General features: G+C 41.5%; 1 protein-coding gene across 3 annotated transcripts in view; it reads left to right on the top strand.

The window, feature by feature from the left end:
* The window catches only part of LOC102164776, a 341,561-nt gene that overhangs the window by 209,932 nt on the left and 108,028 nt on the right, over window positions 1-23,601 (top strand). For 2 of the 3 annotated variants that reach the window (XM_021063017.1, XM_021063016.1), the window contains exon 2: window positions 21,694-21,793. In XM_021063017.1, coding sequence (XP_020918676.1) covers window positions 21,694-21,793 — 100 coding nt within the window. Of the gene's footprint in view, window positions 1-4,462; window positions 6,494-21,693; window positions 21,794-23,601 lie in introns of those variants that run through there. The other variant, XM_021063018.1, reaches the window with a different exon arrangement.

Genomic DNA, 23,601 nt, shown 5'->3' with positions numbered 1-23,601 from the left:
AACGTCTGAATGGAATAGGTGGTCCTGAAAACAAGTTTGAATGTATGGATACTTTATCATACTTAAAATATCAACGGAGGTCCAAATGAAAGGTAGGGAAATTGGCAGTTGTAGGGGGAAAAACCCTCAGGTTTTATCTTTATCTCACAAAGTGCACCAAAATAAAGCTTAGGTAGATTACATGCAAAAATTCTTCATAGAATAACTAGAGGACAATATGGGTGAATATTCAATTTTGAGTGAAAAATACTTCAAAACATAAAAACATCTGATGATACCACGAAGGAAAATATCAATATGAATATATAGATCACAAAAGTTGTGAAAACTAAAAAAAATCCTAAACAACTTAGAAAAGATATTTCCAATAGTTGACAAAGGGCATATATATGTATATATATATATATGTGTGTGTATATAAAATATACATGTATATGTTTGAATCTTACAATTCAATAAGAGAAACAATAATACAGTAAGGAGTTAAAGGATAAATAGATAATACAGAGTAAATGGTCAGTGAATTCTTAAAATATCAGTCCAATCTCATTAGAATTCAAAAAAATGCAAATTAAACAGCACCACTAAATAAAGTAGTAGGTATAGTAATAGTAAATAGTAGATATTAAAGTAGGTAAAACAAAATTCAAGACTGGTGGGATTGCAGACAGTAAAAATTTCCTCCAATAGTTAAGTGTGTAAATTGGCAAAAACTTTCTAAAAAGCAATTTGGTAAGACTTTTTAAAAAAAGGAAAACATTTTGATCCAATAATCCCACTTATAATCTGTACTAAGAAAAGTAGTAAAATAGGTAAAAATTTGCCTTTACCACCTTATCTATAGTACAAATCCCAAGTATATCCTAAATGCCCAGCATTGGGAAAATAGTTAAATAATGTGTCATTGAATAGAATCTTACATAATGTTTTAATGTTTTTGAAGGATGCTTAAACACCAAAGTGATTCTGATATGGTGTGCAACTAAGAGCGTAAAAAGCAAAATTATTTATGATATGATTCAAATGCTATTAAAAAAATACGTGTATTAATATATAAATACCCACATACGTGAAAGATGAGTGGGAATTCTATTAAAATGCCAAAGTGGTTATCTTTAATTGCTATATCACAGATAATTTCGTCATCTTTAAATTTTTATTTTTTTCTAAAAATTTGGCAGCAACTGTGTACTATTATAATCAGGACATTAGTAATACACATTATTAAAATGTGCGTCCCTGCCTTGCCGCAAGTTTTTTGGGGCTGTCTATTCAGCATGAGGGGAGAGGAGTGGAAAGGAGGGTGTCTGTCTGCTTTCCCTTTTAGGATCTGGGCTGGCACAGGTAGTTTGCAAAGCAGGGTACATGCATCTCCAGGGCAGTGGACAGGGAGTCCTGGTGAGTTGCTCTTATCACACAAGGCCAGAGAAAATAAAGATGGCAATTAAGAGGAGTAATTATGATTATCATTCTATCAGATGAAACTGCTACTAAGATCTCTTCCTCTCTGAGAAATTTTTAGACCCAGACATGTCTCATGAACCTGCTGTCCTTAAAAGCTATCCCAGGTGCAAAGTAAATGTCTGATTTTTCAATTCTAGATTTTCTAACAAATCTCTCACCTCCCTGTAGCGTAATTGTTGGTTGTTGTGGCAGTCACTTATACAAGCCTGTAAGCTTTGATGGGGTAGGGACTGGTACCATCTGGGAGAGTCCTGCTCAGTAGAAGGCAGAATGGACTTGAGAACTGAAGAAGAAAATAGAAGGCTGGCTTCGTAGCACCTTCACGCTGTTACTGTTTTGTTTTGGGCTACAAGTTTTGCTTGACTACATAGATCATGTCTCTCTGTCTCTGAGGTGACCCATTGCTGGCTGAACGTGTTAGCCTTTTGATCCCACTTTGTACTGGAAATCAAAACTGATTAGCATCTAAGGGAAAAGAAGGAATGAGAGGTGATTGAGTATAGTGGTCAAGAGTGTGGGCTCAGGTATTAAATTACGTTCGTGAGGAATTTGACTCAGCCTTGTGCTAGCTCTGTGATCTTGGGCAGGTCACTTGACCTCTCTGTGCTTTAGCTGCTTCACCTCTGAAGCAGTGACAACAGCATGCAGGCAATCAGGAACACTGTGAGGTTTAAGTGGGTCATTGGGCATAAAGTACTTAGCACATGGCTTGGCACAGGATAAGTGGTAACTGTTACTATTTTTTTCCCTAAAAAGCAGCAGACATTCTCTTACAGCTGTTGAATTAGTATTTTTTGGTTTCTGTATGCCTCTTGATGTTTTCTATCCAAACTATGCATAGATAATGAACTTGATGTCTTCATAAAGCTTGATATTTTGTAGCTATTATTTAAATCTCATCTATTGTCTCATTTCATTAGTTAATAATTGTCATGACAAAGTAATAAAAAGGGTCCTTTAAAAATAGTTCTGATATTACAGATGTCAAACTCCAATTACCACAAAACCTGAAGATCTGCCGTGTTTTCCTCACTTAATGCTTTGTAATTATTTTCATTTTATGATTTAAAAATTTTCTTTTCTAGACTCTAAGCTCTTTGAGGGGAAAATTTTTTTTTAATACCCCTCCTACCTATGTTGCTCTTCATGAATATTTGACTGACATATAAATATTTCTTAAATGAATCATTAGACCCTTTCTCCTTTTATTAGCAACACAGGGGGCCCTGAATAGTAATATTCTTACCTCTTAGCAAAGGCATCCCTGACACTTTGCTGGATTTCTTCTTGTAATTTCACCTGGGGGATTTAAAAATCCTTATTTCCTACCCTCAAATAATGACTTCTGCAACTAAGAGGATCCCTTAGAGGACTGGTTGGTCGTGACCCTTTCCTCGACACACCTCCTCCAGTAACAGTGAGTGTTGAGATTTCCCCTGGGGGTTTGAAATTCATAATTGGGCACTCAGTGAGGCACTGGGCCATAGCACTCATGCTCTATGGCTTACACCGAAGAACATGTTCATTTTTTTATAGCATTATTGTTATTTCATGATAATACCAATATCCTCCTAGTATGTAGTGTGGAACATTTTATAGAATGTCCTGTATACATTATCCCATTTAATCTGTACAGTAAGCTTATATTTTATTGCTATTCTATACGTGGCCATCTGACAATTAGGAATTTGTGCAATGTGCTTTACATACATTATCTCATTCAACCTCATCACAGTCCTTGAGGTAAGTAAGAAGATCTTGACCTGCACAAGTCTAAGCTTCAGAGGTGCTTACCTCATGTGTGATACAACTGAGATTCAAACTTGGATTTGTCTGGCAACAAAACTTAAGCTCTTCCCACTATACCAGTAGTTGATGGAACTGTATGGCAACCTTGATTCAGTAGAGTCTCCTTCTCTAGAACTGAAGTCACTGATGTTTACCCCCTGCTTTGACTGAGGTGTAATTGCCAAATAAAAACTGTGTGTATCTATAAGGTATACAATATGCTTTGATAGATGCATACACTGTAAAATCATCACCACAATCAAGCTAATTAAGACATCCATAATTACCATTTTTTGTGTGTAAGAATTCGTAGATCTATTCTTTTAGAAGATTTCCCGTATGCACTACAGTACTGTTAACTATTGTCAGCATGCTGTGTATTAGATCCTCAGAACTTAACTTTTTTTTTTTTTGTCTTTTGTCTTTTGAGGGCCACACCTCTGGCATATGGAGGTTCCCAGGCTAGGGGTCGAATCAGAGCTGCAGCTGCTGGCCTACACCATAGCCATAGCCACGCCAGATCCAAGCTGCATCTGCGAACTACACCACAGCTCACGGCAACACCGGATCCTTAACCCGCTGAGCGAGGCCAGGGTCAAACCCACAGCCTCATGGTTCCTGGTCGGATTTGTTTCCGCTGCGCCACAACGGGAACTCCAGAACTTATTTATCTTAGAACGGAAGTTTGTAACCTTTGACCAGCCTCTTCCTGTTTCCCTAGGCCCTCCATCCCCTCCAATCCTGGCATCCACCGTCATTCTGCTTTCAGCTTCTGAGTTCATCAAGTGACTGTCAACTCGAGTAACACTGAGATCTGGACAGGCAACATGATTCCAGAGAACAGCCTTTCTTTGACCCCTTCATCCCCCCGAGAACTCATGCTTGGCTTCCCAGTCCTCTGTCTCCGGTGAAAAACATGGAGGATTTGAACAGCATGTTGCATTGTTGACTGTCACTGTGTGCCTTGTCTCCAACCAAGGCGATGATTTGAGATGGGGCCAGCCTTCATCAGCGTCCTCCTCTTTCTAAACCTCATTCCTTACGCCGAATACCCTAGAAAAGTAGGGTAACAAATTTGGCACTTCGGCTGGACTAGGAGGCAAAGGACAATGGCAGCCCTGGCTTGACCGTCTGATTTGGATTTCAAGGGTGTTTGTTCTGAAATTCCAACAAAATGACTAATTTGACTAGACCTGTGGTGATGTGAGTATATGACAGAGAATTTTGCGGGGGGTGGCAGGGGGAGGATAAGCTTGCTCCTGACAAAACAGTTTCGTCTTTGGGTTCTGAAAACCCTGGTTGGGAAGGTAGAAGCACCAGTGTTCACTTTGGGGTCAGCGAGTCCTTGCTCAGTACGCTAGGAGAATTCATTTGCCTTGAGTGTTTTTCCTTTCAAGTCACGTTTTACTGCTGGAGTTACTCAGCGAATTAATAGGTATAGAAATGCAAAGCTCTTTTCTTATTACATTCTATCGATCCGATTGCAGTGTCATTAATTGAAAGACTAGGAAAATGTGATGGATAGTTCTGCTCAAGATTCTTCATTCGTTTTGGCCCAGATCTGTTGGAAGAAACGCTGCAGGAAACTGACTGAAAGAAGCCTTTTGGTCTGACGTGAATTATTCTTGCTTGGTCAGTCCTTGTGAGAGCGAGCGAGCATTTGGTCCTAGTGAGATTTGCCATGTGAAATTATAAACTGATTCTACTCTCAGAGGAAAATCAAAACTCAAGATGCTTATTTGTAGAGTTGGAAAGAATCCGTTTTGTACCTCTCTTTTATAGATTACATATATATGATGGTACAAAAAAACAAAACAAAAAAACAAAAACAAAAAATATCCCCCAGTTTTGATAGAAACAAATTTTGACTCTAAGGAAGTGGGCATTTTGCTCTGTGTTTTAAATAATTTCATTTGGAATATTGTGCTTGTGAAGTGTTACTTTCCTTCATCACCGTCACGCCTGTCTCATTCTAGTGGGGTGTGAGACTCCAGAGAGTGGTATGTGGTTAGAAATTATTTTTTTAGGGCGGTTTTCTTTTTGGATTGTTTGACCTACAATCCCTTGAATTAGCCCCCTGAATTTAAATCAGCTTGAGAATTTTGCATGTGTACAACAGATAGGTCCACATCCATATTTAAAAAGTATATCTAAGATGGAAGACTTAAAAGGAATCTTTTAAAATATCTTAATCCTGTCTGTGAATGAGAAATTCCCAGGCTCAAACAAAAACATATCAGATGATGTCTAGTTTGTTTGCAAAGGCTGAGCTTGTCTCCTTGCTTTCTGCTTCTGCTTCAGTGAGCTGGGCTATTTTTCTGTTGTGTTTATTATTTTAAATGTTTGAACTTTGACGTGAATGGGAGGAATACTCAAAATCAAAGCACATTGACATGACAGAAAACATCACTCATCTCTTGTTTTTAATAAACGTTGTTGTTTGGAGAAGTTTAGGACATGTTACTAATAATACATGTCCTGCCAAATATATTTTTTTAATCCCTCGTCTTTAGTATTTGAATGGTCTTTCTCAAGGTGTAATTTCTTCTCCTGGTTGTGCTTTTGGATGGCAGGATAAGTCATCTGCAGAAAGATAGGAAGTGAGCAAGTTGCCACGTGGCATGACCTCATTTTGGAACACATCTTGAAAACATGTTTAATGCTTTCTGTGCACAGAGACAATGGATGATGGTGTGGGGTCCTCGTAACTGACCTTTAGCTTGGTGAGAAACGTGGGCTGCTTCCTCTGATCATCAGCTCCTCTCTGAGTGAAAAAGAGGCGGCTCCCACCTTAGGAAGTAAATCTTGCTGCTGAGAGCACAGGCTGCCTTACCCCTGGTATTATGTCTAAAAATACATCCTCAGAGAGGCAGGCATATGCTCGCGCATCAGTGTGAAGGAGCTCTCGCCTTGTTCCTTGTACACCCATCTAGATGCTGGAGTGAGGAATTAAATTATCCCAGAAGCCCTGCCAGGTTTTGATTTGCCATTGTCTCTGCTTCTTCGCTGCCTGTGAACAGGACCCTTGATGCAGGGCTTTCAGAGACCAGCCGATGCTGATGGGGTCCGTGACTTGCCGGCAGAGCCTGCTCCTTCGGTTGTGTTTGTCTGAGCCATGCTTTTCTCGCTTTTTGGGGAGGCAGAGAGCCCTGGGCAGAGGTTGCACTTGGCATATTTCAGCTCCGTTGTCACTGCTGTGGCTGTTACTCCCCTCGGCGAGAGCCAAGGAGCAACCAGGACGGTGGGTCACCTCGCCAGCTATTTAGCACCGTTTCCCTTCTCGCTCTAAACACGGTTAGGATGTTTTCTGTCTTAAGTGACAGGGCTTTTGGGGTGGGGGTGGGGGGTTTCTGAGCCTCCCTTTTTAATTCCTGCTGTATCTGGATAAGGACCTGCTTTCTCCTGATTTCCAGCACCGTGTCTCATTCTGAAAGCTTGTTAGATTCTCCATCCTTGTTGCTGCAACTCAGTTTTTTAGGGTCTGTTGTTGGGGTTTTCTCTTTGAGTGTTATCACCAAATTTCTCAGCTTCCGTAGTTACCTCACAGGTTAAAATAAAAGGGGTAAAATGATTGTGGGTGTCATTTTGTCCAGGAAGAAAGAAAACAGAAATTGCTCTGGAGAGAGGTAGTCCTAAGCAGAGGAATAAAAAGCAGAGGGAAGGTGTTGCTGTTGTGTAGCCCTGCCACAGCTTGGCTGCAGAATCATGTGTTCAGGTGAGACTTTGTCTTATTTGCAGAAGTAGGAAAAAATAGTCCCCTTCAGGATATCGCCCATATCTTACTTGGAAATAATTTCAATTCCAACAAGTGCTGAGAAAAGAAATGTAGCTTTTTATGCGTCAGAAAAGCAGGGCAAAATGACAGTATCCGAAACAAAGGACACCATTCCCTTTGCAGTTGGTCGTATTCAAAAGTGAGTAAGATCAGCTGTTACTTATACCTCCTCCTTTCTTCGTAACGCTGTTTTGATGGCCTTGAAAACTGAAAGGCAAAGCATTTCTTTTCAAAAGGGTTGATTTTTTGAGGTTTCTGCAAAACGAGATAAAAGAATTCTTTATATTCTTTATATCATTTCAGATGGTTAGCAGAATACATCCCATGCTAGTTATAATAGATACATCCAATGTAAGCTGGTATTCACAACCTGTGCAATTAAAACACACACACACTCCAAAAGAAACTCACCCAGTGTTGAACAAAATCCAGACTTGAATTTAAACCAAAATAATTTTACCTATTGTGGAGAAGAATTAGTCTTGTTATATGCTTTTCTATGACTGAATATTTCCCTCTTTTCATCATTACTTTATTAGTTTTTTTCATAAAAGCCGCTAAAATGGACAAAGAACTCTACCACATAGTTAAATTTTAGTGGCAGTTAATTGAAATGGAGCATGGATCAAATGTCATCAACTCTTGTCACCAGGTATTTCCTTTAGGTTCAGCTTAATACATTTTATTCCCATTGGTGCCAAAGAAACATCTATGCCTTTAGACACTGGTACCTAATTATGCAGCTGGATACATTAATAGCCTATAATATTACATAGACTTGAGATTTAAACAGGAAAAGGTGCTGTTCTTTGTAGCCAGCAAGTTGTGTGATCCTGATGCTGTGGGTATTTGCTGGTATTTCTACCTTTGTTCCTTCAGAAGCAGTGAGGTTCTCAGTCATTGCTGACTAACTGATAGTTGTAGTAACTGCTGTAGGCTCCTTAAATTAGAAATGCATGCAGACATGGGTCTTTATTCAGACACTAAGGAATGCACTCTCACTTACTTCCACGGACAGAAAGCCTTCATGCTAAGAGGTGCGGTGGAAGCTGCAGGCCAGAAAGCAGAAGAGAGAGAGAGAGAGATGGCTGGCTGGTAGCAAGTATACCCCTGCAAACATTTCTAAAATGCGTGTGCAAATGCAGAAGCCTTCAGAACCATCCAACAATTCAGACACCTTTTTTATTTCTTCTCTGCGGGATGCCTCCATCCAGGCTATTTGAAAAATAAAAAAAAAAAAAAATTTTAAAAAGGAAAAGGTGAGAGCCCTGCTATCTTAGCTCAGAATTCATCTGATTTCCTTTTTTCCTCCCTGCCTTGTATTCCTCCATCCATTGTCCACGCATCCGATGGCAGCCGCCCTTGCTCTTGAATGCAAGTGTCACAGCAGGAGCAGAAAGAGGGTTGAGAGAAGGCTTTGTCAAAGCCATGGTTGGCTATTGTTTCTTCGCTTTCACTACTCTGCCTTTTTTTTTTTTTTTTCTTTTTTTCTTTTTTTTTGCCCTAAGGCTTTCCCTTACTAGTGGCCTCTGTCCAGGAGGAGGGAGAAAATTGCAAGAATTTGTAGAGTTGTAAAGTATAGCTGTTTTTATTGCACACTGTTTTGATAAACAGCTCAGCAATACAGTCCGTGAAATTAGGAAATACAGCAAGAGTGAAGGGTTCTGGGGGGAGAGTGGGGTGCGGGGCGGGGGGGATCGGTGTCTTTGGAGGTTGTTTGCTCCAGCCTAGATGCCAAAGGCAGTTTCTTTGCAGCGACTTCTGTGGTTGTATTTGTTTTCTGCTGCATTTTAAGTTGTAAAAAATCAGAAGAAAAGTCTTATTCATCTGTCAGCCTTTCCATTCGTTTATTTTTTTTTTGTTCAGTTCAACATCTAGATGGAAATTTTAAGCCAGGCCAGATTTGCTGTTTGTGATTTGCTCGAATGATGAAATCATTTCAGCCTGAATTGGTAATTGTCTTTTTCAAATCATTTAAGCTTGCATATGAAATGTGTGTGGTAACTTTCCAGTGTATATTACAAAAAAAAAAAAAAAAGGGTTTTGACTATCATTTGTGTGGCTATAAACCTTAGGGTTATGTTATTTTGCACTTTAACTGACTGTAGCTGTGCTTGTGGGTGACATTTATGCACAAGTGATTATCTTCTATAAACAAGCCAGCTCCCCGATAACTCCCAAAGTTTTCAAAGGTTGCAGAGTTACACTCTCAAAATAGATTTTTAGGAAAGCATTTCAGATGGGCATTTGCCATGAGCATGAAAAGACTGGGGATTTTTCCCAGCAACTTCTACTTTATATGATCTGTATTTCTTCAAATAAATAAATGTGATTGAAATTGATTCCATAGAGGAAGAATCAGAAGACATCTTAAACTTGAATTCCATTTTCCAAAAATGTTGCTAAAAAACAAACACTTGCAAATTTTAAAAGCTTAGTTTTAGCTTAGAAAAATCACAGGCTTGTATTAGTACTATATAGTTTTTCCCCTTCCTAATATTTTACTATCTATAATTATCTAGAAAAAATTATTCCTCAAGCCATCTAACTTCTGGCATGAACCCAAGACCCCTGACTGTTGTCAGAATTTGCTAAGATTCAGTATTTCAATTCCAAAATGTATTTTAAGTCAAAAGGGGCGATAGCTGCATACAGAGGAAGAAATGTTTTCTTGGGAAGAGCCATCCCATTTTATGACACATGCTGTTGGGTTGATATTCCATATGAGCACACGATTTCTTTCTTCTCCAAATAATGATTGTAATCTGCCTGTGAAGGTAGGGGTAGAATAATTTTTATGTTCCCTAAGATAACACCTCAGTTGGAAGTGTGGGATCTTCATGTATATGAACAGCTACTTTGGCACCCTGCAAATACATTGCCTTCCTTCCCATTTTCATTGCCTTGATTTAGAGCACTTGGGCCCAGCCACCCTGCCTCTTTCTTTTGTAAAGAGACATTCTGAAATGCCTATAGAGAGCAAACTTCTCCAAGAAATGCAGAGCAGGCCATGGTTTGAATGCAAGTCTGAATTTAATTGCGGCCACCCTGGTGGTACTATTTAATTTCCAGCACACATCTACAGAACCTACAGCGACTCTAGGCTAGGAGTTGTGATGAGCAAGGAAACTTTATCTGTGAGAAAGCATATCTTTCCTAGGAGCCATCACTGGAATGATTAAAAAGTCAAATGTAAACAAATACTTCCAATGCCTTTGTATTCTGGGAAGTTGGTATCTTGAACTTGTTCAGAATTTTGGACGGAAAGAAATGGAGAGCCCCGTCTTCTGACTGATGCTTCTTTGGCAAAGGGCGAAATTAGGGGAAAATGACTAAGATATCGCAAGGCTGGCTGGTATTTCCACCTGAAAATGCTAACGACAAAGAGGTTAGCACAAGGCTCAGGGCCTCTCTGATTGAAGAAGTGTAAACAAGTCCCCTTGGCACTCCTGGACAGTGTGATTCTCCACGGAGCTGGAAGAAATGCTCAGACTCATAGGAGAGCAGCCTCAGAGGGAACCCCATTGCACAGCCTGTGCTCCCTGCAGATGTCTAATTCCTGCTGGGTCACCTTGAAAGGAACAGCTAAGCTTATGGCCAAGGTCAATCCCCAGTCATTTTGAAAGCACAAGTTCAAATTCCACCATTAATCCAAGTATTTCACCCAATGAGCTGAGTTGTTCCAATGGATATGAAACTTTCAAATCATACCCAACCTGGGCTTTTCTTGAAAATGGAAACCCCACCTCTAATATTTTACATATTGAGCAGAATGTGGGCAGAATACTATCTCTGCCTTCTGTCCTTTGGGCCCTAAATATAAACATCTTTAAAAAGTAAGTGGAAAAATAGCATCTTTGACGTGTTAGAGCCATTTCCCAAGAAGCAAGTGAAAAGTCACAGGTGTGTGTGTGTAGGAGATAAAATAGGCTGTAGCTCCTTTACTCCTCTTCACCCACGTGCCCTCAGGCAGATTAAAATGACCACTAAAATGGCAATATGGTCCAAAATACAAGGCTCGTTTTCAGTCTCCTCATTAATGGAAATTGGTTTCTTTCTCAAAAGCATATACTTCATTGAGACGCTACAGTTAAGGAGAAGACACAGCCTTTCACAGTTACCACTTTGTAAACCCTTTTAGATTTCTTTTTTCTCCCTCCAAATCTGGAGCACAAAGTCGAGATGCCCCTTCCTCTACCTAACTGCATGAAGCCTTCGGAGACAAAATGCTCATTTAATTTCCTGTGCAACGTAGGGTTCCTAGTACTCATAAGAAATGTGACACATTAGCAAATTGAAGACTTTCTCCAGTGCTAATCAACCAGCACAGCAAACTGTTCTTGTGATATTTTCAGAAGCAAACAGAAAGCTCCTAATGGTGTGTTAAATTAGCAGAGAGGTGGCACTTAGAAATAGCGTTACATGTTCAAAGAGTTGGGTTTTAAAATTAGCAAATCTGAAAAATGAGGATTCCATCGATAGAGGATGCTTTGAGGAAGCTCTGTTTTCTCCCCAGATTTGTTTTTCTAAGGCAGGGGGCATTTGGTCTCTCTTCTGTTGATGTAGACTCACTTGGCTAACTGTAGATGTTTGGGATTTCCTTGAAAAAAAGAATTCTATTATTTTGACAGTTGGAGTTTTAGGTACAGCATAAAACTCCCAAGAATATTCTAAGAGAAGTTATTTGGTAATCCAGGGCTGGATTCCAACCCCCCCCCAATATTCATTTGACGTGAAATTCAGATTGAGAGAGAAAGAAACAGTGATCATCTGAAGAAAAATATCCTTTCCTCACTTCTCTAAGTGTCGATCTGGGAAGATGGAAGAGGAAGCGTATAGTGCCTTCTCCAGAACTGCTAACAAGAGAGTCTGTGGGAAAGTGTTAAAATGGAATCTAAGATCAGCCTTCCTCCAAAAAGTTAGCATTTCTGTAGTGCCTCTCTAACCTTCAGTCCCTTTTACTAGTCCCCATTCTTTTGAGTTTTCTTGTCCCACCTCTGCCCCAACCAAGGTAGAACTGAAATAAATCGTGACGGGAAACACCAGTGCCATGACCCCAGTGAAACCAGCTCACCCAAGCATAAATCAAGAACTTGTAGAATAATTGTTCAACCTTTGGGAGGAAACAGGTTACTGTTATTGCTGCAAATGCATTTACCAAAACGTAAAATCATTTGACTGTCACAATCTAATTCATCTTCATCCTTTTGAAAGAGTTTTGTTGTTTTTTTTCCCCCCTGACACACACAAGGGGCCACTGAGGACCTGTGAGAGCTTTGGCTTGTCCAGGGTTAGAAAGGACATGGTGCTGAATCATGAGATGGAGATTTAAGCTTCCAAGCTCCAATCCTTGTTCCGACAGGCATCGCTTTTCAAGGTTACACTTGAGGTCTTAGAGGAATTCAGTGGCTTCTGCGGGGTGGTTGGTGGGACCCAAGACATAGACTGCCCTTAGGAAGCTCACCATCAAAGGGAAAAGTTGTTTCAATGTGATGCACTTTGCTGGCTTCAGGAGCTGATTTCTTGGTAGAGAGAATCAACTGTTTTGCACCATGAGACATGTCGCATGATTTGGGCTCTCTTTACACATAAAGCATTGACCAAGTAGTATATTTGAACATTAGGATGGATAATGCTTGAAGTGTTGAAACTTCTGAAAATGTTTGTTTTGTCTCGACTACTGGCAGATTTGAGAAATGATCTAAAATGACAACTCAAAGTCTACAGAGCGGTGATCTTAACTAAGACCTGTCCTTTTTGTATTAGGACTAGTTATTTCCACATCACTTCATGGTATACCAAAAAGTTTCAGTTATATAGATAATCAATTGGAATCATTCAATCCCAGACCAATCTAGTGTCAGATTTTACGAGACTAATCTGTACTGTTGCCTCAGTTTTTTATTTCATTTCATTTCTTGATGGAGCCTTAAAATACTGCATTGCAGCTAATCACACAAATGACCTCACTGCAGAAAGAAAATTATCTATCCTAGATCATAGAATGTTAGAGTTATCATGGTTCTGGGGACACTTAAATATGGTAAAAACGTGTGAATTCAAGTTCACTGGGGAGTTCCTGTTGTGGCTCAGTGGTTAATGAACCCGACTCGTGTCCATGAGGATGCAGTTTGATCTCTGGCCTCAGCTCAGTGGGTTAAGGATCCAGCGTCGTCGTGAGCTGTGGTGTAGGTCACAGATGCGGCTCAGATCCCATGTTGCTGTGGCTCTGGTATAGGCTAGAGGCTACAGCTTGGATTAGACCCCCAGACTGGGAACCTCCATATGCCGCAGGTGCGGCCCTAAAATTTTAAAAAAGTTCACCAAGATCCCATGTCAGGGTCATTGTCTTCTGCCTCCAAGTAATTTCATACATAGACTTATCTGGAAGAAACGCTAAAAATTTTTGACATCTCTACATTGTGATATGATGGCAGCCAAGCTTCCCATCTTTCATTGCAGTTGATGTGCTATCATCAATGTTGAGCTTGTTCTTTTTATTTAACTCACGTTAATATAATTTCCCAACTTCGAGAAAAACTATCTACTCATTGGTTGCTCAGTACCTAACTTAATATTTTCAGTTATGATGTCAGCTTAGTTATGCCCAGGCATTCAAGAATGTTTGGAGAATTTATACATTTATAGAAGCATATTTGTGTTATTTTATTTAAAAAGTAGGGATAAAGAGATCTTTTATTTTTTTTAAACATGGTAATTTTTATTACTGCCTAAAATAAAACATACCACACAGTGTCTTCATAATTATTTTAATAATGTGAGATTGGATTTATTTCCATAAATACCATGATGTTTTAGCTTATGTTTTAAAAGCAAAATTCCAGAGTTCCCGTCATGGTGCAGTGGTTAACGAATCTGACTAGGAACCATGAGGTTGCGGGTTCGATCCCTGGCCTTACTCAGTGGGTTAAGGATCCGGTGTTGTCATAAGCTGTGGTGTGGGTCGCAGATGCAGCTTGGATCCTGCATTGCTGTGGCTCTGGCGTAGGCTGGTGGCTACAGCTCCGATTAGACCCCTAGCCTGGGAACCTCCATATGCTGCAGGAGCAGCCCTAGAAAAGGCAAAAAGATAAAAAATAAATAAATAAATAAAACAAAATTAAATAAAAGCAAAATTCCAAAACATTTCAGTTATGGATAATGTTTTTCATTATCCAGTGGTCCTATGTCTTACGAATACGTGGAACAGTGATCCAGCTGTCAGCTTTGTTGGATTAGGACTTATAAGTAGGCATTATTTTTACTCCTGGTCAAGATTAAAATGGCACATGCCATTCTGGTGAACATTTGGGGACAATTGGAGTGGAGGAAGGTAGCTGATGTGAGACCAGGTAAATAAGCTGGGAATTGGAACAGTGACAGCTGCGACCTTTCTAGTGTGTGACTAATCATGCTGAAATACTAGGATGTATACAGGATGGCAACTAGAGTTGGAAGTTAGCTACTGAAACACTAAATCCCTCCTTTCCTGGACACACAGCCAAGAGGGACACTGCGGCCTCTGAAGGCAGGCCGGACTTTGTTCAGGAATATTCAATCAGAATTTGTCGATGGACCAATATTTTGTTGAATGCTTGTTCTCAATCCCGGACTGGAGGAGAGGTTGTTGAAATTGTGAGTGCGCTGAGGGTCCTTGAAGAGCTTATCATCTGGAAAGATATGATAATTCAGTTTAGTTATTCCAGAACTTTGGTGAGTAAAAAACTGCCTCAGGCAGTGTGCAATGTGCTACAGATCAGAAAAGGATAAAAACACCATTCCCACCCCTAACAGACTTAGAGTGTTACGTCAGGATATGAACGCATAAACAGATCATTGCGGTAAAACATGGTATTGGCAGTGTGCTGTGGTAAAGAAGAAAGGTATTGTTGCTTCCCAGTGCTGGTAAATGCTTACCGAGGGGCCAGTATCTAACCTGGCTCTTTTTTTTTTTCCCAAAAGGGCCACACCTGCAGCATATGGAGGTTGCCAGGCTAGGAGTCGAATCAGAGCTATAGCTGCTGGCCTACACCACAGCCACAGCAGTGCAGGATCCAACCCTTGTCTGCGACCTACACCACAGCTCACAGCAAATGCTGCATCACCGACCCACTGAATGGGGCCGGGATTGGACCTGCATCCTCATGGATATTAGTTGGATTCATTTTTCACTGTGCCGCAATGGGAACTCTCCTGGCTCTTTTTTGTGTTTTTTTTGTTTGTTTGTTTTTGTTTTTTTAAAGTTACTGGAGTATAGTTGACTTACAGTGTTGTATTAGTGTCAGGTATGTAGCAAAGTGAATAAGTTATACACACATTTCCATTCTTTTCCCCCCATGTAGGTTATTACAAACTACTGAAGAGATTCCCCTATGGCTAAACAGTAGGTTCCAGATAATGGTCTATTTTATGCAGTAGTCCGTATATGTTGTTTCCATCCTCCTAACTCCTCCCTCGGCCACCGCGGTTTTCCCTATGGTAACCATAAGCTTGGTTTTGAAATCTGCAAGGTTGTTTCTGTTTTATATGTAAGTTCTCTTGAGTCATTTTAAATTATATTCCACATATAAGTGATTGAAGCATTACTTATGTAGTGCACAGTAAACTTAGAGATGCTTGCATGGTTCTCTGGATTCAGAGAAGGGTAAGTCCATCTTTGAGGCGTTCCTGGTCTAGATTAGTAGATTAAACAGGTTATGAAACACCCCCCCCCCCCAGTACACACATGGAGTAGAATAGGGTTTAACTATACAGAGATTATAAACAATTACTTAGGGGACCAAAGGAGGAACCTGTATCCTTCTGGAGGGTGTCAAGAGATGGCCAACCCACAGTGCTGTTCAGTAGATTAGTACCTCGAAGAGAGTGAGAGGAAAGTGTAGAGGAAGAAAGAACTAACTTTGCCTGGAAGAGGGTCGAAATTGGGGAAGAGTTCATGGAGGAGATGGCGGTGGTCTGAACGTTGAAAGTTCAGTGGAGTTTTCCCAGGTAGGGGTGGTGAGATGAGAGCAGAAGGGAACCCTGAGAAGCTGAGATGGCACAAATCAAGACGCGGAGTTGAGCAAGGGTACGGTGTGTCTAGAGGAACAAGGTTGAGTTTGGTTTGGCTGGGACTCACAGGGCATGGAAGGAAGGGGGGTAACCCAGTCAGGAAGTAGCCTAGAGCTAGAATGTGAAAGCCAGGCCAAAGAATCTGTTGCTTGTTTGCTTGTTTCTGAAAGGGAGTGAGGAGCCATTATTGTTGGAGGTTTTGAAAAGAAGCTGGGGCAGCAAACGGGGAAGAGATTGGAGAGGAGAAAGGTTTAAAGCAGTGGTTTTCCATCGGTGGTGGGCAATGGATCAGGATAACCTGGGAAGCTCTTGCAGGATACATGAGCCTAGTTTTTTTCCCTTAGTCTTCTGTCTTTTCCTTCAGCTGAGTTTCTGATGTCATAAGGGGTGATGGGAAGGTGAATAAGGGTATTTTTGTAAAAGTTTGCTGGGTGATGCTGATACATTCTGCCCTCTGCTATTTCATTAATCTGGTCAGGAGATGAGAAAGGATGATTTGAAGAAGGCGTGAAAGGTGGAATTAATAGGATGGTTTGGAGGAGGCTGTGATGGAGAAGAAACATGATAAAAATACGTAGCTATGTCATGTAAGTAACTGAGAAACACTTCACTGAAATGAGCCCCCAGAAAGGAGTAGGGTCTTTGACAAGTTTACAGATTCTACTTGAAACATGTAGAATTTGATGTCTCTGTAGACAGTTGGCAACATAAGCTAGAGTTCAGGAGAGTTTAAAACTACACATAACCTAAGTCCGTTCCAAAGTGATAGAAAAGACCACATCAGCATTCTTTAAAGGTGATGGGAAACCAGAGACAAGGGAGGTTTGTGTTGGCTGGAGCAGACAGGTAAGTCTTTGTGGAAAGAGCAACTTGACTTGCCTCTTGAAGCACTAATAGAAAATACAACCTTAAGAGAGGAGATTAAAAATGGAGGTTATTCGCAAGAAAGTATGGGGTAAGAAAGAAAAATGCTGTTTCAGGAGGGTAGGGCAGTAATATAAATGAGTTAATAATAAAACCTAATATACCCTCATTTATTTTTCACTCCTAGAAGGAGCCATTATTACTCACAGTTTATGGATGAAGAAATAGGTTCAGAGAGGTTAAACAAATGACCCGCGTGGGTCTAAGTAGGATGGTGTTCTTTGACTCAAGATCCTTTAAATCTCGACAGTTGTACCTTGTTCTGATCCATGAGGTTGTGTGTCCTTAAGGCTATATTCATTTTGTACATATTGTTAAATACCTCATGGCTCGTGTGTAGCTTAAAAGTAGAATAGCCTCTCAATGTTGGCTGAATTACTGAGACATACCCATCCTTTTAAGCATCAGTTTAGTCGTTTGCCACCTACACGTAAGACTTAACATGGAATGTAACATTGCAGGACTGGAAGGTGCCTTCATAGAGGAAGAAATTAAGTCTCCAGAAAGAAGTGACTTCCCTAAAACCTCACATCCAGTAATTAGCAGGGCTGGGCCAGTTCCTTGATCTCAGCTTTTTCAGTGAAGACTTCTCTTGTAACAGTCCATCCAAGGGAACCACGGTTGTTGTCTCTCTTTGGAGCTCTCTAAAGCTAGATGGGAGTGAAAAACATAGATAGGATGGAAGAAGTGATGGGTTAGGGAAGAACTTTGATTATCTTTTTAATTATCCAGGCCTGTTGTTGTACTTAATGGCATGAATAAGAGGAGGCTGACGAGGAAATCAGGCCCAGGAAAAAGTGAGCAGTTTGTCTGAGAAAAGAACAAGAGTAACAGTGCCAGATAAAAGGTTAAGGGGCGTGATGGATTTTTCTATGTGTTGTCATGGAATGTTCCTGGAGTTGCCTTTGTTTTCCTCTCAAGTGGAACCCGTGGTCTCAACCTGCTCAGGACAAGATGAGAAGACGTAGCATCCCGGGCTGGAGAAATGATGGGAGGGGCCCAGGGCTGGGATTCAGGACCCCTGGGAAGGATCACAAGCTATGTGATTTGGGGAACTCATGTCACTCTGCTCTTCCTGGTTCCTTGTCTGTAGGTAAGAGCTTTGATTAGATCTGTCTAGCTTTTGTTTATCACTTGTTCTCTGAACCAAACCTCTGCTCAAATCTAACAAGCTCCTCCTAAGCAGTGAGTTGTGGATAAGGCAGTCACTTGAGGCAGTCCCTGCATTGCTGTGAATGTTGGCTCCTAAGGGTGAGCAGAGTCCCTTGGGGCTGTAGGAACATTGATTAGCAGCCTGCTTGCTCAGTCAGTTTCACATGAGTCCAGTTGACTCCTCTGGTCCCCTCAGCTTGAATTGCGAGTATTCAGCGAAACCCCACCTCAACCACTTGGCGGTGATGAGCCCCATCTTCTCACCTCCTCCCTGGCAGCCTGTCCTCCAGGCTCAGCTCTGCTCTGGTTGGCTGTGCTTTACCTCCATTCTCGACAAGGACCATTAATCAGTCTCCCTCTCTATCTACTTATCTCATCCTACCTCTCCAGTTACACTCCTTTGATTTTTTTATGTGCCATTTTTTTCTTTCTGAATTTTTTTTTTTTTTTTTTAGGGTGGCACATGGAAGTTCCCAGGCTAGGGATTGAATTGGAACTGTAGCTGCCGGCCTACAGCACAGCCACAGCAACTCGGGATCCAAGCTGCGTCTGTGACCTCTACCATAGCTCATGGCAATGCCAGACCCTTAACCCACAGAGTGGGGCCAGGGATCAAACCTGTGTCCTCAAGGAATAGTAGTTGGATTTGTTACTGCTGAGCCATGACAGGATCTCCACTTTTTATTTATTTGCTTGTTTTCCACAATTTATTTTTTAATTAACATACAGTGAAGCTTGTACTTGCTTGTATAGTTCTGTGAATTTTATCATGGAATCATCACCCAAATAGGATATACAGCGGGGACATCAACTCCAAAAAATTCTTCCATGCTGTTTCCTTTGCAGTCATCCCCTGTCCTCATCCCCAATCCCTGGCAATGCTGAGGCCTTGAATATGTCATGCAAATGGAATCAGGCAAATGGAACTTCTTGAGAAGGGCTTCTTTCACTCATGTGATACCTTTGAAGTTCATCCGTTTTGTTGTATGTATCCATAATCTGTCCTTCTGTAGTTGCTGAGTGATCTTCCAATGTGTGGATGGTTTAATCCCTTTGCTAGTAGAAGGACCTTTGGATTGTTCCCAGTTCGGGGTGGTTGTGAATACAAATGCTTTAAATATCCACAAACAGGTGTTTGTATACACATAAATTTTCTCTAGGCTAAATACTGACAAGTCCTAGTGCTGGGTTGACTTTCTTTTTTCAATGGAGGAGGTCAGTATTTATTTTTAAAATGTTATTGGCATGTAGTTGCCTTACAATGTTGTGTTAGTGTCAGGTGTACAGCAAAGTGGTTCGGTTATTCCATGTGCATATATCCATTCTTGGATTCTTTGCCCGTATAGTTTAATACAGAATATTGAGTAGAGTTCCCTGTGCTATACAGTGGGTCCTTCTTGGTTATCTGTTCTATATTTAGTAGTGTGTATATGTTAATCCCAAACTCCTAGTTTATTCCCCCCCCCCACATTTCCCCTTTGGAACTAGGTTGCCCCTCCCCTTGAATTTTTTTCACTGGACCCCCTTCCCCAGAGAAAGCCCATCTCTCAGTGTGTTACTGGCTCCCATCTCTCCCATCCCACCGCCCTCCTCTTTCTGGCTCAGAGCTCCCAGAACATAGTAAAACTGGAGCCCATTTTGATTAGTCCAAATCTTTCAGCTCTGACTTGGCGGTGATTTGGGTTATTGCACCAGTATTGTAGTACCCTCTGCTGGCTGATTCACAAAGCTGGCTGTATGCCTGGGCTCGGAGAGGAATTGTAGCCACAGTGGGAATGAGAAAAATAATTGGGGAGGGACATGTAGTCGTGGTGAACTGACATTGTAGTGACGGCCCGGCAGGGACTCTGCCTGTATTTGATGCTACACATATAGATAAATGCTGTAATATTTTGGTGGAACCCTACAATATTGTGCTTGTCTTCTCAATTGTGGGCAAAGATGGGCTGTCTGGAAAGCTGGACTCAGCCTGGAGGCTGTTACCCAGATTGCTATTTTGTGAAGACATCCGCGTACAAGTGACTCAGATCCAAACATTCAGAAATGCTCTTGGAGGGCCATCTGGTTCTTGCTGGTTCTAAAAGCCTCATTCAGCCTGGAGGATGGATCCAGGACAAAAGACAGTGAGGGCTCTTCAATGAGGTTTAAATCCATTCCACGGACCGATAGAGAAGCTGTGTTGTAGTGTATAGTTTTGTTTTGTTTTGTTTTTCCTCCCAGCCACTGCAGCGCCTTATAGAAGTTCCCAGGCTGGGTATTGAACTCATGCCACAGCAGCGACGGCGAGAAGCTTCCTTTTTTACAGTTTTTTATTTTTTGGCTTTTTAGGGCATATGGAAGTTCCCAGGCCAGCGGTCGAATTGGACCTGCAGTGCTGGCCTACGCTACAGCCACAGCATCGTAGTATCTGAGCCACGTCGGCAGCCTACGCCACAGCTCACGGCAACACCAGATTGAGGCCAGGGATCGAACCCACAACACTGATTGAGGCCAGGGATCGAACCCACATCCTCATGGATACTAGTCAGATTTGTTTTCGCTGCACCACAACAGGAACTCTGAAGCTGTCTTTTAAAAATAGCTGATGCTGCTCCTTCAAGAGCGGGCGGAGGATGCCTTCCTTTCAGAGGTCAGTGGAGATCTGTTAAATATTTAATTGATGATCACACAGTTGCCTGGAGGCTTTGAAACACACACACACATTTATACACACACACAAAAACACAAGTTTGTATCAAGGAACATGTGTCCATTTGTTTGGGTGTCTGAGACAGGCTGGGAATTAGGCTGACCCAGCCTGTCAGGCAGGGAGGTGTATCCGAGCCCCGGGATCCTCGTGATGTGTCATATTTAATCTGTGAAGACAGCGCTGCCAGCCTTGCAGGTTGGATAGTGGGGCTGATGGGTCTGCCATTCGCACTCTCTGGCTGCTTGCCTTTCTGAGCAGAGGTATGGCTGCATGTTCTGTAGCCAAGGAACAGAGAGTCTCCTTTGGGGGAGGCAAGCAGGCTTGGAAAGGGAGGGAATCCCATGCCTTCAGCCTCAGCTTTGGGCCCCAGCCAAGTCCAGGCAGAGACTGGGCATCTAGGGAGAAGGATGCTGGGTACCAGGGAACACGTGTTTGGGGCAAAATTCACTGCATGGCGCTTGCTTCTTAGTTAACCTTCTGTTTCTCTGAGCTTTACCTTTCTCACCTGAAGGTGGTGTGAGGGGCATTCTTGTGCTTCCTCTAGTTCATCCAGGCAAAACCACAATATATCTTCTATTCTGAGAGTGTAATTCATGCCTAATGCTTTCTCACTCTCGAACATGTCAAGTTAGCAGACACAGGGATTGCGTCTTATTTCTGTACATTCCCAGCTCAGCCCTGCTCTGAGCCTGAAGAAGACAGAAAGGAAGCTTGCTAAGTGCTGTGGGTAGAGGTGTGGCTTTTTAAGGGCACCCCAGAGTTTCATGAAATTTATAAATGGTGGGACTTTGGGGAGATTCTTTCACCTTCGCCTCAGGTAATGTGTCTTTCCTTTTTTCCCCCCTCTCAGCGAAGATGCTGGTGTTCCCCATCCTGCTGTTCTCACTTCTCCAGGACCGAGGCCCCGTGGAGGGAACCAAGATCCTAGACCATCCCTTAGACATGAACTGGTAAGTCCTCACCAGCAAGTTGAATAGTTTGTTTCTAAGATGTACTACAGATCCCTAGAAAGATCACCCCCGTCTGAAGGCACAAAACACAACCTCTTAAGGGTCAAAAGCAGAAGATAACGATGGAGAAGTTTTTAGCATGTCCTAATGTCTCTTCCGTGACGATGGTGCTGAAAATGATGTCTATTAATGGAGAAATTTCACCTGAGCCGTTTTATAAACCTCTGCTGGAGCTTAGGGTCTGCGAGAAAAACCGGCAAGGGCTGCGCAGTTGACCAGCTTTCTTGAACACGGCCTCCCGCTTGCTTCTCTCAGTGTTCCGTCCTTGCCCAGAATCTTCACAGTCCTCCGTGCGCTTTCTCTAGGGCCTTCCCCGAGCGTGGTCTCTTGTGAGCTGGGGAACCAGAGACTTAAGTTACGTCTTGGTGAGGTTACTGATTGCAGTGTCTGTATGTTATTTTTAACCTTGGTAAAGTACACATAGCCAAAGAAATACTGACTTAACCATTTTTTTAATCTTTTATTTATATATATATTTTTTCTGCTATACAGCATGGTGACCCAGTTACACATACATGTATATATTCTTTTTTCTCACATTACATGTTCCATGCTAAGTGACTATACAGAGTTCCCAGGGCTACACAACAGGATCCCATTGCTAATCCATCCATTTTTAAGTGCCCCGTCCAGTGGCATTAAGTAGAGTCACATCATTGTTCAGCCATCGCCACCATCCATCCGCAGAGCTGTTTTCATCTCCCAGAAGTGAAACGCTGCACCCGTGGGTCAGTAGCTGCCCATTCCTCCCTCCCCAGCCCATCCAACTACCACTCTACTTTCTGTCTCTATAGACAGCAGGAATTCTAGGTACTTTATAGAGCTGGAATCATACAGTATCAGTTTTGGTGTGTGTGTGACTGGCTTATTTTACTTAGCATAAGTCCTCAAGGCTCATCATTATTGGAGCTTGTATCAGAACTGCCTTCTTTCAGTGGAGGCTGAGTAACATTCACTGTATGTCTATACCACATTTGATTCTGTACCACATTTGATTCATCCACTTATCTGTGGATGGACCTGTGGATCACTCCCACCCTTGGGCTATTGTGAATATTTCTGCTGTAAGCATGGAGGGATGCATATCTCTTCAGGACCCTGCTTTCAGTTCTTTGGGATATGTACCCAGAAGTGCAATGGTGAGGTCATATGGTAGTTCGGTTTTTAAGTTTTTGAGGCACCAAATATACCTCCTTGACTGCATCATTTTACATTCCACCGACAGTGCATAAGAGTTGACTTCGCATCTTTTCTAGCACTTAAACATTCAGGTTTTTGGATAGTCGCCATTCTCATGGGTGTGCGGTGGTATTTTATTGCAATTTTGATTTGCATTTTCCTGGTTAGTGATGTTGAGCGTTTTTCATGTGCTTGTTGGCCATTTGTATGTCATCTTTGGAGAAATGCCTATTCAAATCCTTTGCCTATATTTGAATTGAGTTCTTTGTTTTGTGGTTGAGTTGTAGGAGTTTTTTTTTTTGTTTTTTTTTTTTTAATCTGGATTCCGTATCAGATATGCGACTTGTAAATATTTTCTTCCATTCAGTGAGTTACCTTTTCACTCTGTTAATCATGTCATGTAATGCATAGAAGTTTTACATTTTGATGTAGTCCAGTTTATCTTTTTTTTTTCTTTTCTTTTCCTGTTTGGCTTCTGATGATATAGTCAAGAAATTATTGCCAAATCATCTCATGAAACTTTTCCCCTGCATTTTCTTCTAAGAGTTGTATAGTTTTAGGTCTTACAT

Source organism: Sus scrofa, chromosome 9 (genome assembly GCF_000003025.6).
Source record: "Sus scrofa isolate TJ Tabasco breed Duroc chromosome 9, Sscrofa11.1, whole genome shotgun sequence".
Classification (NCBI taxonomy): Eukaryota; Metazoa; Chordata; class Mammalia; order Artiodactyla; family Suidae; genus Sus; species Sus scrofa.
This window is presented reverse-complemented; position numbering and strand designations above follow the sequence as displayed.